Here is a 17,430-nt window from a genome sequence, read left to right on the forward strand (position 1 = left end):
TTTAATATGTATCAGAATTGCCTTATGTTTTTAAAGATATTTCTGTGCTGAACACTCAGAGATTCTTTACATGTTAGGGAGGTCTAGAAAATGGTTTTAGAATAGACACCCCAAGGCGTTCGGCTGCAGGGGATCTTAAGAAACCCTTGAAGACAGTTAAGGTTCCTAAGTAGGAAAACATACTAGACGTCAAAGCAGAAACTTAACTTCTCTCCTCACAACAACAAAAAATTTCCCTCTCTTCACAAAAACAAAAAAAAATCACCTAACATCATGAGATTATTTTTCATTATTACTTTAAAAACTCAAAACCTATTTCAGGATAGTTAAAGACATATATTTTCTAAAGGACAGACTAGTCTTTTAGCAACATTATCTGCTCGATTCAGAGATCTGGAGGAGGCTTCACAAGTCATCCATATAGACTCCTAGAGGCCCAGAGAGGTTAGTTGCTAGGTCCAAAAAGGACCTTAGAAGTGCTAAAGAGAATGAGCAATCTGAACTCAAAGCCATATGGTAGGGCATCGGAGAACAGTTAAAGAATCTCTGATTTGCTGCCTCTACCTTAGCATGGACGCTAGCCCAGGGATCTTCCACTACCTGATACTTTGGGGGACCAGAATGAGTCATCCCAAGATATGCCTCTGTGATATGCAGATTACTGTTTAAGCTAAAGGCACTTTTAGCTTCAGGCTCAAGATAGACTTTGGCCCCTCCCTTTACTATCTATAGGCCAGGGCAAACTTCTATTTACTAAAAGTCTGTTCTGATTGTCGTGCAATGACCCTTTGTAGACCCCAGGGTGCATTATCTCATCCCTCACTCAGGATGTCTTGTACCTCAACCCCCCTCTCTATCTCTGAATCTCTCCTGCATGTGGGGTTTCCGTACATATATATGTATGTATTAAATTTGGTTATTTTCTCTTGCTAATCTGCCTCAAGTCTGTTTCATTATTAGTTCAACCTGAAGAAACTTGAGGGCAGAGCAAAGTTCGTTCTTCCCCCACAATGCCCTTGAGCAGTAAGCTCCCTCTGTTTATCCCACTGATTGATATCTATTACCTTTTATTACGTATTCTCATCACATTCTTCTCTCACTTAGAAAAGGTGGAAAGAAAAATTAAGTCATAGATCTATAAGAACCAGAGAAACACAACTGGTAAGAGGTGAAAGCTTTATGCCCAGAAATAAGCCTCAAATACTGTTAGCACTGTAATTATTTTCAAGATGCCCAAGTAATTGAAACAATGCTTAGACCACTGACTTCCAATCCTAATGTAACATAAGCAGGATAACTTAGGATCTCTCAAGGGCTACTGTGAAACTATCAAAAATAAAATTAAGTACATTATTTTCTTTAAAAAACATAAACTTTGATAGTTGATGAAGGAAAATTTGCAAACTACAATCCATCAAAAGATTAAAAAGATTAGAATAAATAATATACATACTGAACAATGAATAATTGTGAAGAACAGAAATCTGGTGACATTTAATTGTCACTCTTGCATAAAAGCACTCTTTATTTAAGCTGATAGTTCTTCTGAGTCTATGAAATTGCTTCCTTTCTCCTAGTGTTCCCACACAGAGTGGATGTATGAAACGGAGCTAGAATGTGGACAGCTGTTGCCTCAATGCCAACCAGTTAAATAAACAGTATCATGTAGTCTCTAGGTCACACTCCACCTTGGTGATTTTGTCACCATTAATCAGAAAACTCAAGAATTAGAAGTGGATCATATAAATTATCCACTCTGGCCCCATCCCCTCACAGAGAAAGAAACTATGACTCGGAGGTTAGATTATTTAATCTAGATCACCCCAATAGTTCATTGTTGATAATGAATGATCACCCAGAAAAGTTCCTAATCCAGCTCTCAAAGAAATTAAGGCTAAATCGTATGAATAAGTACAAGGATAGAAACAGTATAACTATATATTACCTAAACAATTTTTAAAGAGATTTAGACACTCAGGCAAACAGAGGAGAATATATTGTTGAGGAGACTGGGAAATACTGAGATGGAGCAAAACCTCTTTTTTTTTAATATTTTTTATTGATTTCAGAGAGGAAGGGAGAGGGCGAGAGAGAGAGGTAGAAACATTAATGATGAGAGAGCCAGGAACCCGGGCATGTGCCCTGACTGGGAATCTAACCATGACCTCTTGGTTCATGGGTCGACAATCAACCACTGAGCCATGCCGGCTGGGCGCAGCAAAACTTTTTAACAGGCACTCAATGTAACCTACATCCAAAATCTACAGAGTCCTCTATTCTCTGCTTTACATCCATAGAGAATATGTTTTAAAATATTAAGATACTAGAGTTTTGCTTCCTCGTAATACATACAAATGTAAATAATCACTTAGAAATAAGGTTACCTGGGGACTGAAATCACTCCAGCTCCTGGTTTAGTAGGAGTACATCTCATTTTCACCGCAGTTGACCGGCCATTAACACAAGATGTTGTGGTTGCAGAAGACCTATTGTAAAGCACGTATCACTTTACAAAATATATATGATACAGATTACAAGGACAAAAATAACATACATATAAAAACTCCTATGCTATATAAACAAATGGAAAAGGAAAAGGAATCAAAGTTCACTACTTTATAATTTTAATACAAATTAAGCTCATTTTTTTTTTACTATGAAAACTTTACTATTTTCTCAGGTAAAGTGATAAGCTATTATCAAGGTGTTTAGTAAAGCTTCTATAATTAAAATCAAAATTATAATCAAAAGAAATTTTCAAGGGAAAAATGTCATATCCACTCAGGCTGATGTTTAGTTTGTATAAGTTATAAATAAGTACTACCTATACAATAGAGGCAGTACTACCGAATTTAAAATATTATATTTTGCCTAATTTAAAATATTATATATATATGAGCAAAATTATATGAGGCTTCCAAACTATTCCATGTTTCCTACTTTTTACAAAGTCTTTTATTTAAAAAACAATTGCTGATTATCTATTAATTATAAGCTACTATGCTGGCACCCTGAAGTGACAATCTTTTGATTAAAAAAAAACTGTCAAGGGAAACAACATCTTCACTTACTTGTAAAAGAAATGTACATCTGGTATTTGGCTCGGTGGAACTGGGAACATATCTTCTTTTATATTAATATTTTGCAATGTGGTTTCAATTGTCACTCCTATATGGCAATAAAAAAGACACTACTGAGCAATATGGGAAAATTAAGTGTATTTATTCTCTGTATATCTGAATAGAAAATAGCTTTACTTTTATACTGTAATTTTAGCAGAAATATTGTATTAAATTAATATGACAATAAGAAACTTTCCAAAGTTTATGAAAAATAAAATATTCTATTCCCTAGTTTTATAATTTTGCTTAAGTCACTTCACTTCCTTGGTTCTTATGTCCTGAATCTGTAAAATGCATGCGATAATTACAATATCTCTAAAGTCCCTTCCAGTTCTAACATTTGAACAATCCACTATTATACTTCTCAGCTTCTGGTGAGTTTTGTCGAATGAGCTGGGCAACTTTGCTAATACAGCTTTTCTTTCACATTCATTACAGGTGTTTTTGACCCAAAAAAGATTCTTGTACCCTAATAATTTCCAAAAATAACTCCAAAAGTTGCTTAATCTAAAAGTAAGGCATTTTTCCCCTGAGCAAAATGATGGCAGAGCCAAAATGCAAGCAATAACAGCAACCTTTGCTTCTGACACAGCTCCTACGCTGAGTACAAGCTCAGTAACTGACCTTGGTGCTGAAAGTAAAGCTCAATTCCTCTGGAACCCATAACAATGGTTCTCAAATCTGGCTGCATATTAGAATCGTCTAAGAAGCTTGTTAGATTTGTTGGATTGTTATATGCCTTGTTAGGTTCCTAAGCCCCACACCAGAAAGTCTAATGTATTTGATCCTTGTGAATTACTAACAGGAACCTGAATTCTTCTTAAAATATTCCTATGTTCTTGACACCACAGAGAAAGACAAGCAGATGGGGAATAAAACTCAGCACATTCACCTTTTCTACTTGTCACCAACTTACTACTGGTATGAAAAAACATGATGAAAATGGATGACAGATATTATAATTTAGGTTTATATTGTGTCTGTTTACTGTTCTTCTTTTCTTTCTAGTTTTGGTGTATTAAATTATTTTGTCTCTTAAACTCCTAGAGGATCTGATATAAGGCCAACTCTCAGAAAAAGTATATCACATATGAGTCAACACATAAATTCAGAAGTTCCTTGTACCCACTGAGATTAATGAATAGACCTCACTTGTAGGGGCTTTTTAACCATGTCACAAAGCGATGATTTAGAATTACCTGTGGGCTTTAATCATCTATGATAAAAACCAATGCTATGACAGGTTATCAGTACCCTAGTTTTATATATGCATATATGAACGAAATGAAGCTTACCTAAAAATGTGTCTGCCAGAATGATGGATTGTGATGATAAGGCTGCTCGGAAACCCTTACTTTCAGAAGGAATAATAGTTGATTGGCATACAAATGCTCCTACCAGATTCGTGTAATCATCTGAGCCTGCCACCATGTCCTTTACTGTAAAGTCTGTTATATTGTTGGTACAGAGAGCCATCTTCTCCCCCTAGGAAAATAAAGTCATAAAGAAGTTTTATTGGGGGTTACTCTCTAAACTGGATCTCAGCTAGCCAGGGACTCTAGTAGGGCAGTGGTTCTCTCCTCACCACAATTCTGATTTATTAGATCTGGTGGGAGGCCCAGCCACCAGTATTTTTTAAAAGCTCTTGAGGGTATTCTAATGTTTCAACCAGGGTTGAGAGTCACTGAGGTTATGATGAATATACTAATTCAAGGCTGCATTCCTTCTCCAACTGCAAGCATCATATGTGGTTGATGAAAGCCATTTAACATAAGGAAGTATAAGTCATCTATGAACTCTTCAATTCATAGGATAACAATAAATGCAAAGAGACCAGAAAACTGCTGATGCCAAGAAAAAGACTTGCACTTCACAGGCTGATGTGTGCCAGAAAGGTAATGGGAAGGCTGAAGAAGAAACATAAAAGCCATATTGCCACAGAATCCTAAGACAACATCAAAATTGTAAACAGTTGGTCACAAGTGTCTTTATTCACATACTCTTAGATTCAAGGACATGTATCTGCTCAACTACACAGTAAGTTTAAGGGAACACAAAGGTTTACTTTTATAATCATTTGGAAGATATAATTTATAAAAATTGGAAGACTCTTTAAATATAATATGTTTAAATGTACTATAGTCCCAATGCAAAGGACTATAGCTTGCTCTATAATTTCTATGAAGAAATGTACAAAGGAAAATAGGAACACTAGTTTATTGGTCTTAGATGTAGAGTGTGCACACGTGGGCATAAAGAATCAAGATTTCACTTTAAGGTAGCTGGTAGTTCTAACCTATGAAATGTTCTCCCTCCACCAAGCCTTCTTACCACAATACAGGTGCAACATATTTTTACTAAGCTCAAATTAAATTGTTGAAGCCAAAAAGAAAAGTGGAAAAAAGCAGAGACTCACTGCTAAGGAAGGAAAGAGAAAGTCAACAGTAAACAGAAAGGAGAATACAAAGTGGGGGAAAAGAGAAAGAAGAAGGAGAAGAGAAAAGGTGGAAGAACAGACAGTGGTAATACAGGAATAAGACTAAGAAGAAGTGTGATATATAATGGAATTAATCTCATTCACTGCTTGACACAGTAGTAAACATAATAGATACTTATATATTATTGAGTAAATTGAGTGACTAACCGACTGAGTACATAAAATTAGGACAGGACGAATGTCATGCCTTGTAAAATTTATCGATTTTTAAAGAATTTATGTGATTAAATCTCTTTTTATTTCCTTTGTACAAAGTTTGGCACAGCCGCTCATAATGAAGACCATTAGATATACAGGAATTACTATAGAAAGAGACATGGAGGAAATCCCAATCTTGCATGCCCTTAAAAATACTGAACCATATAGTCCTGTAACTCTCCCCATTACCAGTGTCAATTAAGGTCTGCTTCTTCCCACAGAAAAGAAAATCCCATTATTTATTAGCAGAGGCTATCTGATCAACTGACATTTATCTCCTGCTTAACTCCTTTCTACTTTTGGATCAACTTTCTCTTGGAAGTCCTTTACTTTTTTAAGACACAACATTGGCAATATTATAAACAACAGTAAAACTTTCTCAAACTATAACTGCCTGCCTAAAAAATAGGAGAGATGACAAGCTTGATCCACTTTTACACAAACGAAAGATCCTCAAAGCGCTTAAACCATAGCTCCAAGGTTTGGGGATCAAGAGACTGGATGAGTGCTTCGATGGACTGAGAACCAGGCAAGGTTGCCCCTAGTGGAGAAAGCTGCCAGCCTACATGCTAGGAGGCAACAGAGGACTGAAGCAATCAAAGCTCAGTTTCTGACATGTGGGTATTAGTTTCCAGAGAGATTTTACTGGGCCATCAACATAGAAAATATTAACGCACTCCGAGTTGAAATATAACTCCATCTCACCTTTGCAGCCAGAACTCACCTCATGCCCACATAAACTAATATTGAAGAAATGGAAGTATTTTGTTCCTTTGGAGGTAAAGCTGGGGCCATTCATTAACGAGCCCACGCTGCTGAGGTTGCTGAAGTCATAGTGCAAACTCTGATTTTCTTTCTCGTGGTAGAAAAAGCAGTCACTATAGCAAGCGGAGTGGTCCTTTGATTAAGATTAAGAAATGTAAAAAAAGTTTAATAATATGGCAGGAAAGAAAGTATTAGTTACTCTGAAAAATGTGTTTCAAAAAAAAAGTCCTAGTTTAAAATCTATTTCAGTAATTTCATCTTCGACATAATATATTTTACCATACTAATACAGAGCATTTCTATAAGCTAACTAGATTTTCTTGGGCAACATTTAGAAGATTCAGAACATTTCAAAGTAGTTATTCCAAGGTTAGTATCTTGTAGAAAGGTATTTTCATAGTCAAACGTCCCTCTTACGTCAGTTTAAATAGACAATAAACCTCCTTTCTCCTTCATTCATAATATAGCATCAACCTTTGCCCTTAAAATGTTGTAAGACACACTTGCTGCTCTCTGTATGTTCCTATTGCCCACCTACAGAGGTTGTTTTCTTGCTCTGCCTTAACAGAACCACAAGAAATGTAATATTTTTGGAAAGCATTCTTATTTGAGTGCTTTTCTTAAAATTTTATGTCCCCAGAAACTAGCACTTACATGGAACATATTAACTAAGTGATCAATAAATGGAAAAGGAGAGAAAACAAGAAAGGGAGTGAAAAAAATCATTTATAAATATCGCTAACAACCTTGTAGCTCCTGAAGAAACATTCCAGGGCACTTCTGAGTTTCTCTCTTAAAGTGGACTCACTTACCCGAGTGCTTCTACTCCCAGGCCCGCACGGAATACAAGCCTCCTTGCCATAGACCTGATGTATGGACAGGTAGGTGTCAGGTGGACACTCCTTGCACTGGTTGGTTTCTTTCTCAATGTAGTCGCCTGGGGGGCAGGGGACACACGATGAGCCCGACTGTTCAGAACCGAGGGCACAGGCACGGCATGAGGATGCCACCCCATCAACTGCATTAGTGGCAGTGATAGAATAAATCTTCACCATGTCATTGATGAACCGTCTATTCTAAAAAGAGAGCAGAAACTAATGACTTCTGCTTTGGGGCTTAATTGGACAATCAAACTGCTTTATGTTGATATCACCAAAATAAGCAGAGTGCTCCAGCCTTATAGTTTATAACTGACAATGGATTAATATTATTGGTTTTTTTGTTGTTATTTTTTCTTTAAAAATCTTAACACCAGAATGTGTTAAGTCCACAGTAATGGAGTCCCAGGAGTTTTGTCACAGTCACCATGGATATGTCATAATTGGTACTAACTCGGGCATATTTTATAGACTTTACATCTATCTAGCAGAATTAGCATGGTTTAACAGAGGAGCAGTTTTATCTCCCATTTACTCAAGATAGAAGCCCAAACCTAATGCTACAACAGATGCCAACAGTGTTTCCGGGCAGAAGCCGTGGACTAGCCTTGGCAGACTAAGACTCTGGCCCTACCCTAACACTAATTGTGCAATATTGATGCAATCACGTGACCACTTTGGGCCTTCCTCTCTCTCTCTCTCTAGTACTTTTCCTAATCAAGATTCTCTGTTTTCTACTGAAAGCATTTGTAAAGGAGAGCAAGAATCTGTGGCTTACTTTATCCTTTTCCTTATTGAGATAATGGATCAATTAAGGTCTCATTTTCATCCAAGCAGAGGGCATCACACTATCAGTACAGGGCAGCACTACTCTAGACTAAATGCTTTTTGTGTGGAGCAAAGAAAAAAAGAAGGCAAGGAAGCATCCCTAGCATGTTCATGCCCTGCATGATGGTGATCTAACTAAACACTCGTAAATAACAGAATCGGAGGCCAGTAAAATCTGGGGAATGGGTTCCCCAGTGAAAGCCTCAAAAGAAAAGAGAAAATGCTACTTCTGCCACCTCAGCTTTAGAGGCAGCTTCTGAACCCGTGGTTTACCTTGTTCTCAAGTTGGGAAGTTCACATCTTTGGAGTGAACTTCACAAAAACAATAATACTGCTACTATTGAAACATACAATGGGATTTACTTAGTGGAGGATGAAGGTCTATTCTAGCAGGGAAAGAGGGTAAATAATTCTCTGTGTTAACCCAATCCTGTGTCCACACACATTCTCCAGGCTATAAAAGAAGACATTATTGTAATGAAATTATAAACCAACACCTGTTAATGCCTCCTGAACAAATGCCTGATCATTCAGATGAAGAGGAAGTATATCACCAGTCTTTTCAGAGTCTCAGAAAGCTTTAAAAGTAAGGTTTTAAATAACTACAAAATTAGATGTTCTTTCTCTTAAGCTTCCAGTACCTATAATTGTTCACAGTGAGAACAATTCAAAGATCCACTGTATTATTTCATTTCATACCTTCTTGCTCTCAAAACAATAACCATTTTTATACCAGTCTACTCCATAACCAAATCCTTGATTTCACATCAATAAAAAGCTATCTTTTCCTCCAGGAGATTCCAATGATCACTTTCTATAAATCTCCACTAGGGCATCATCTTTTTATTTAAAAAAAAAAAAAAAAACTTGGAACTTACATCTTGCCCCTGGTTAGTTCTCTGGAATGCCCATGTAAATGTAAACGTTGCATTCTTGAAGATGATGTGGGTGTAAGCTTGTTTTTCTTTGGTTCCACCCCATGATTCCACCACGTTGGTACTTTTTCTATTAATATCCTTAAAAAATATACACAGAAAAGTATAAACTCAGTATTAATACACATGTGTATTCATTAAAAACATGTGTTTGTATTTACAGCATACCCTGCAGGGTTTGTAAATATTTATCTACAGAGATGTAACCCTATAATTAATTCTCAAAACTTCCCCTCAAATCTACACAAGCACTGACTAGCTTAATAATTACAATATATCAACCACATTGTCAATGTAACATGTAAAAGGTCTCAAATCATAGTATGTGAAGGAGGGGTGTGTGTGTGTGTGTGTGTGTGTGTGTGTGTGTGTGTGTGTGTATGCATGCGAACATGCATGTAGGGGGGGTGTGGGTGTGGGTGTGAACCTCTACCTTGGAGAAATATACTTAGAAGGGGAAACATAATTCCTCAAACTTCTCACAGTGAACTTCATAAAATAGCAAGGCTTTCCGTTTTTATCTTTTTCCTTGGGAGATGCTGATAGGCAGCTCTTACATAGAAATTGTAAGTTCTCCCTGTTCTATACTTGCAACTTCCTGGCTCACCCAAGTGCAGATTAATCAGAATGTTATTTTATGTTCATGAGATATTCTTTTTGCTTATGCTTTAACTTCCGCAGGATTAATTTGTGTAATATTTGTTTTTTATTTCCTTGGTTAAATTCAATATTTAGAATACCATACAAATGTGTGATATTCCAACAAATATGTTGTCATTAACATGGTTAAGAAAGCAAATATAATAAATCAGCCAAATAATGTAATACATATCTAATTTATTAGAAATTAAAACCAAGATTAATCCTGAATTTTCTTATTAGCCTTCCCTGCAGAACCCCTAATACATCACCTAGAATTCTAAATGGGCTTCTGTGAATTATCTGGGATGTTAACAATATGGTGGTATGAACTCAATACATGTCTCTTTTCTTTCTGTGATATAAACATAGGAGTCAAACGTGTTATAAAGAAATCAAATCTGCTATAAAGAGAGGCATGTTAAGTTCATGCCACAGACAGAAGCAACAGAATGTGCTTTTCATACATTATAGAATTCCCACATTACTAAACAATCAAGTCATCATACATGCCATTTCCTAAAAGGAGTTCATAATATGCAGATAGTGCTCTGTAAACAACATTTCTCTGGATGTTTATTCTAATGATAAATGGAATTTATTGCATTACTACAACTAACACCACTTTATATATGTAAAACACTACACAATTTTGAAAGCATTTTTATATGCTATTTCATTGATATCTCAAAAAATCCTGTGAGAACACCAAATCACACAGAAAGATAGCTAACAGATTCTGCTATGAGCTAAAACTCCAGTTTTGATTTATCAAAATAAATAATTGTAATACCTACACTTAGTGTTTGTTCAAATGAGAAAGACCAAAAAAAAATAAATATATCCACATAATCAAAGAAGGGTTTTCTCAAAAGGCTTTTAGGAGCACACTGGACAGAGTTGTTCATTTTACCTAAAGGAATAAAAGAAATATTCCCAAAAGAGGTAAAGTTTGAGCTGCCTTTGAAGTATGGATAGGTGTTCACCAGGCAAAAGAGCATAAGGAGGAATGTCATTCAAACCTAGAGTAGCAAGGCAAGAGAAATTAAAAAGTACCAAGTGCTCCACTATCAAATTCAGGGTGTTTAAAAAGGTGTGAAGCCCTAACCGTTTTGGCTCAGTGGATAGAACATCGGCCTGTGGACTGAAGGGTCCCAGGTTCGATTCCGGTCAAGGGCATGTACCTTGGTTGTGGGCACATCCCTAGTAGGGGATGTGCAGGAGGCAGCTAATCGATGTTTCTCTCTCATCGATGTTTCTAACTCTCTATCCCTCTCTGTAAAAACTTAATACATTTTTTTAAAAAGTGTGAAAACTCACAGTAGGTTTGGAAACAGAGGGTAGGCAAAAAGTAGAAAAAGCCTTACAGAGGCCAGGCTAAAGAATTTTAAGTGTATTTATAGGCTATTGGTTCTCAAACTTTAGTGTGTATCAGAACTACCCTCAAGATTTGCTAAAAATAGAGAATGCTGGGCCCCATCACCAGAGTTTTCCATTAAGACTAGGATGGGGCTCAGAAATTTGCATTTCTAGCAAATTCTCAGGTGATGCTGGTTCAGGGACCACACTTCAAGAGCTATTACTACAGGCAACAAAAAGCCACCAAGAGTAAGGGGGTAGCTTGATGTGGATGCCTCTACTATTGTTTTTATGTTTATAAAGATATTTTGACAGCAGCATGGATGACAGAATGGAGATAAGAAGAATGGATAGGAGACTACTGTTAAAAGATAATAGGAATCTAAATTTCAGCAATGGCTCTGAGAATGAAGAAGGACTAACATTAAAGGACTAAGGAGGTGGAGGTGGGAGAATTGAAGACTATATTATATTTGTGATATAATATAGATGGATTTGCTGAAGATTATTTATGATCTCCTATTACCACCATGAAGTCATTTTGTTTTTTCAGAACAAAATAGTCTATCTTCATTTAAGTTCTTGGGAAGCATGAATAAATATTTAAATCTCCATATATCTTGTATGTCATGGAGGAAATTGTTAATGGACTATTAACTAGCTATTAAAGGATCTTTGGAAAAACAAAAACAAATCACGTCTATATAGTCAGTCCTTAATTATAATGCTAAAATCTTAGCCAACAACCTTTTAATATCCACAAGAGATCCAGTAAATTTTAAGCTAAGAGTTGAGATTTATAGGACATCTAGAAAAAAGGGGCAAAATTATGACATGTACATTGTAAAGTCCATTGTCTACACTGATTAAATTTTTTAAAATACATTTTATTGGTATCGGAAAGGAAGGGAGAGGGAGAGACAGAAACATCAATAATGAGAAAGAATCAATGATAGGCTGCCTCCTGGACACCCCCTAGGTCAATGTTCAACCACGGAGCCACTGTGGCTGGAATACATTGATTACATTTAACAAGGTAATGTTTTCTTTGTTCCAAGTGTCTACAACATTACTTTCTTCCCTCACTTATTAACACATGTTTTTCCCTCCTGACGGCTTGAACTGCTATTGGGGGAAATTTTTCATTCTGCTGGTAGCGTATTTTTATGAAGAAATTTTCTAACAGATTAATATTCTCTGACTTCTGTCACTTGCCAGGGTCCCCTCAGTCCTTCCCACGAGGAACAACTGCTTTCTTTGTGGGTATCATTTCACAATTCTTAGTGACTTCTTTAGACATTTTTAAATGCTTTGTAAGGGACTAAGCATGGGAAGAAAAATAGGATTCTTATCTCAACTTGTATAAATAAATTCACACTTAAAAGAGAATGCTAAGCTTCTAGATTTCTAAACTGGCCTTTGAAAGCCACTCTTTCACTTACCACCATGAAGTATAGAACACAGTCAGCGGAACAGAGGGTCTCAAAGACAAATGTTATTCTTCCCAATTCAGAACCCATGGCTCCAGTCATAGATGTTGGTGGTCTATTTGACATTAAAATTACAATATTATAGTGTATTCTAAATACAATCTGGAACAAAATTATCACATTTTTCATTAAGCTGAAAGCCACGCTCTCCTCATCCCCTAATCGACTGCTCCCCACAACCCAATTATTTGTTCACTCAATCTCTGTTGGCCATACCCTTTGTTCTAAATGGAGTCTCCACAACCATGTTACTGTGCTTGAATCTCCTGGTATAAAGGGTACCACCCATCCTAAAGCAAGCAAAAGACACCTACTGGGATATTTCAACATGGGAGACTAAAGCAAAATGCAATTTTAAGATGTGTGACATGTTAATAGAGAAAAATAAACATCCTATCTAATAAAAGAGTAATATGCAAATTAACCATCACTCCGCTACACCCACAAGCCATGCCCACCAGCCATGCCCACCAGCCAATCACGAGCGAGTATGCAAATTAACCCAACCAAGATGGCTGTGGCCACGGAGAGAGCAGGAAGGAGGATTGGGTTTCCCTGGAGATGGAGGAAGCCAAGCTTTCTACACACCCTGGCCGGCCCACTCCAGGCTACAAAGTTTCAATTATAGAAGGTAAATAAATCCCAACAAAAATGGCCACAACCATGGAGCTGGAGAGAGCAGGAGGCTAGGGTTGCCCCCGGCGATGGAGGAAGCCAAGCTTTTGAAGCCCTGGCCTGCCTTGGCCTCTGCTACAAAGTTTCAATTACAGAAGATAAATAAATCCCAACAGAAATGGCTGCCACCACCGAGCAAGCAGAAGGCTTGGCTCTGCTCCAGGCTACAAAGTTTCAATTGTAGAAGATAAATAAATCCCAGATACCAGGGCCTCTGCTTAGGTCGCCGGGGGGCGTGGCCAGCCTGCAAACCACCACAGGCCCCTCGCCCAGGCCGCCCCATGCACCAAGGGAATCCCCACCCTGATCCAAGACACCCTTCAGGGCAAACCAGCTGGCCCCCACCCGTGCACCAGGCCTCTATCCTATCTAATAAAAGAGTAATATGCTGATTGACCATCACTCCAACACACAAGATGGCTGCCCCCATGTGGTCAAAGATCCTGCCCCCATGTGGACACAGATGGCCACCACAAGATGGCCAGCAGGGGAGGACAGTTTGGGGGGGACCAGGTCTCCAAGGGAGGGCAGTTGGGGGCAATCAAGCCTGCAGGGGAGGGCAGTTAGGGGTGACCAGGCCGGCAAAGGAGGGAAATTGGGGGTGACCAGGCCTGCAGGGAAGGGCAGTTAGGGGGGACCCAGGCCTGCAGGGGAGAGCAGTTGGGGGGGACCAGGCCTGTGGGGGAGGGCAGTTAGGGGCAAGCAAGCTGGCAGGGGAGCAGTTAGGCATCAATCACGCTGGCAGGAGAGTGGTTAGTGGGTGATCAGGCTGGCAGGCAGAAGCGGTTAGGGGCAATCAGGAAGGCAGGCAGGCAGGTGAGCAGTTGGGAGCCAGCAGTCCTGGATTGTGAGAGGGATGTCCGACTGCCCGTTTAGGCCCGATCCTGGTGGGATCAGGCCTAAACGGGCAGTCAGACATCCCTGATGGGGTCCCAGATTGGAGAGGGTGCAGGCTGGGCTGAGGGACACCCTCCCCCCACCATGCACGAATTCCGTGCACCAGGCCTCTAGTATACTATAAGATACTACTGCATATAACCTGGACTAAGACATCCTCATTAAACATCCAAGAATCATGATTATTGTAACGTTTAGATAAAATATTGTTTAAACCTTTCAGCTTCATCTAACTAATACACAATTATAGTGATAGTTTCTCAATCACTGATTCTACAGATATTCTTAAACATATTACCCTACTTGCTATTTGCTGAGGATATCACAATGTTAATATATTTTATAAAGGCAGTCCTACTCCATCTATTTCTATAGGGAAACAGGCATGAGGGTTCTTACAGAAGGAAATCAGAATGGGTTTTCCTTACTTAAATCCTGGGATATGCAAGTTTAAGATCAGGTAATCGTTATCAGAACCTCCAGCCCCGCTCTGGATATGATCTCCAGCCACCTCCCAACCTGGAAATAATAAAGATCATCTTTATTAGTAAAAATTCCATTAATGATTTCTAACAATTTTTAAATGAATTTACAAAAAGACCGGTAGTGTTTCAAAGCTGGAAATACTTCCAAAGAATTCCCTATTTTTAAATTGAAGTTGCAAATTGCACATAGAGGTAGACTCCTACCTACCAATAAAGACATTGCATATGATTCCCCAGAAATAATCAAATGATGCATATTTTTGCATAAAAGTTATGTAATGAGAAAACTATTTCTCAGTGAGGTATGACTATCTTTTTTTAAACTGAAACAGATGGTCTTCATTCATTCTAATACAATACGATAGAAAATCCTAGTCTCCAGGTAACCAATGAGAAATAGAAACTTCAAATTACTTAATGAAGAAGATCTGAAGTCTGGAGTTATTTTTTATAGTTTGCTATATTGTTGTTCCCTAATTTAACCCTTGTTCTACGTTCATTCACTTATTCATTCACTCGATTGGCACTCATGAGTGCTAAGAACCATGATATGCACTAGGGATAGAAAGACAAGACTGGGTTCTACCTCACTGAAGAATCAGAAGAATATGAGAGAGACACACACACTACAATTGTCAGCAATATGGTGATACAAATGTACATAGAAGGTGATGGGGGGAGAGAGGAATCTGTCCTCTGCACAAAAACAATCAACCTACCATAGGCACAGCTAAGTGCTAGGCTCTCTAAGAACTTAAAATGTAAGAACATTCAGCAACCATCCTATAGAACTCGGCCATGTTTTCAAGTTTTCAGTAAGTGGGGTTCATCAGTATTTTGTAATCAGGGTCATAGACTTCATAGGCAAAAAGAGATAGCGATGATTTAACAACCTCAGAGCTCAGCCAGACCAAACTAATCCAGGCAGAAACACTGTCACACTACCCTTCAAAATGGCAAATGACATATACTTCATTAATTCCCTTGGTAATCTATTCTGGTATTTATAACCATAACTGGTCATCCTCAACATCTACCTCTACACTGACCCCTATATTCTTACAGGAAAGTCATCCGGCTGTAACACCACATTTACTACTTTTATGTGAGGGCCCGTTGAAGTTTCTCGTACCCACATGTAGTATGTTTTTAAAGAGCGGAAACTGAAAGTCTCTGCTGCCAAAACACATCCAAGAGGCTGGCTCTGAACTCACCATTCATTCCATCACACTTTGAATTCCCGACATTAAAGCAGGAGGTTTTCATGTTGCCAGGAAGGACATTCCACCATTTGTATTCAAAGCCAAGGGCAGGCTCTGTTCCCGCTGGACATGGTCTACATTCTGCAGGAGACAAGTGGGGCAAACAGTGACTGTTAAACTGCATCTGGACAACTTCTTCCTTTGTTCCAAGCACTACTGAATTTTAATTAGCAGAGAGGGAAGTGGGAAGGAGAGATCCTGAACCACCAATTCCCTGAAGAATTAGTAACTTTTTCAAAAACAATCTGGAGACAAAAATAATTCTGGATACATTATACACATATATAATTGACTTACATGAAAAGGGAAAAATGTAAAATCTTTTAAAGTAATTTTCCCCTTCATTTCTGGGAGTAACTGCTATTACTGAATTATCCCCTACAAGAAGAGTCACTCTGAAACATGTTCTCTTACGTGTGATTTTAGAATCAGTACTCTTCACCTCATGAATAAGTAAACATTTCACACTTCCTATTGGTTATTAAATGGAACAGAATATCATGCAATTTAATTATGGATTGATTACTTGAAGTTCAAAATATTAGCTATGTTAAAAAAATACTGGCAGTTGAGGGGTTTGAAAAGAGTTAAAGTTTATGAATAAACCTGATTTAAATTAACATCTGCTCTATTGAAATGGAGGGTCTTTTCTAGCCATTTTTTTTTTATTTACCCAAGACACTTTGCATTATCACATCAGTAAGAGAAGGGGTAGGGAGAGAAAATGTTCACTGAGCAAACACTTCTGGTACCAAAGTATTGCAGGAACCATTTTTATATAACCTGCTCAGTAATGATGAGCTAGATATTATTACCCACAATTTTTAGATGAGAAAACTGAAGTTCAAAAGTTTTAAGTAACTTGGAGAGATAACACTATTGGTAGCCTGCCGGATATGGACTCAAACCCAAGACAATTTGACTCTTAGGTCCTTTTCATGTTATTTCTCAAAGGCTCAGGATATTCAGTATGCTGCATGGCTATATTCAAGTAAGAAACCTGCAATTAAAATGCATTGTAATCCCTGTCTACCAAAATTAAAACAAATTCTCTAACCACCTTCGACATTATTTGGTAAGTACTAAAATTTTCCCAACTACACACTTTGAAACAATTTGCTTAGGGAATATAATATGCTATATGATTAAAATGAGCAAGTTTTTATATTATTGCACAAAATGTGACTTATTATTCCAATATAAAGCTGAATTAGAAGGCATTATATTTTATGCTTGCATCAATATCTGTGTACACATATTCTGCAAATTAAGTGCTTATTCTTAATCGCTAATATGGTGGAACTTCTTATCACTACCCAAAGGCAGAATCATACCATAAGACTGTATTACACAGAATGCCATTAAAAAGCAATCCTTACGATATGTTAAATAAACCATTG

The 17,430-nt window shown here is 37.7% G+C and overlaps 1 protein-coding gene across 2 annotated transcripts in view; it reads right to left on the reverse strand.

Annotated features, from left to right (window-relative positions):
• ELAPOR2 (endosome-lysosome associated apoptosis and autophagy regulator family member 2) overlaps positions 1-17,430 on the reverse strand; it is a 149,757-nt gene that overhangs the window by 20,662 nt on the left and 111,665 nt on the right. For both annotated transcript variants that reach the window (XM_080666831.1, XM_080666830.1), the window contains exons 10-18: positions 15,983-16,111; positions 14,712-14,802; positions 12,664-12,766; positions 9,167-9,304; positions 7,395-7,658; positions 6,542-6,715; positions 4,418-4,607; positions 3,072-3,168; positions 2,385-2,486 (exon numbers count right to left, since the gene is read on the reverse strand). In XM_080666831.1, coding sequence (XP_080522957.1) covers positions 2,385-2,486; positions 3,072-3,168; positions 4,418-4,607; positions 6,542-6,715; positions 7,395-7,658; positions 9,167-9,304; positions 12,664-12,766; positions 14,712-14,802; positions 15,983-16,111 — 1,288 coding nt within the window. The remainder of the gene's footprint in view (positions 1-2,384; positions 2,487-3,071; positions 3,169-4,417; positions 4,608-6,541; positions 6,716-7,394; positions 7,659-9,166; positions 9,305-12,663; positions 12,767-14,711; positions 14,803-15,982; positions 16,112-17,430) is intronic.

Source organism: Plecotus auritus (genome assembly GCF_963455305.1).
Source record: "Plecotus auritus genome assembly, chromosome: 4".
NCBI classification, from domain to species: Eukaryota; Metazoa; Chordata; class Mammalia; order Chiroptera; family Vespertilionidae; genus Plecotus; species Plecotus auritus.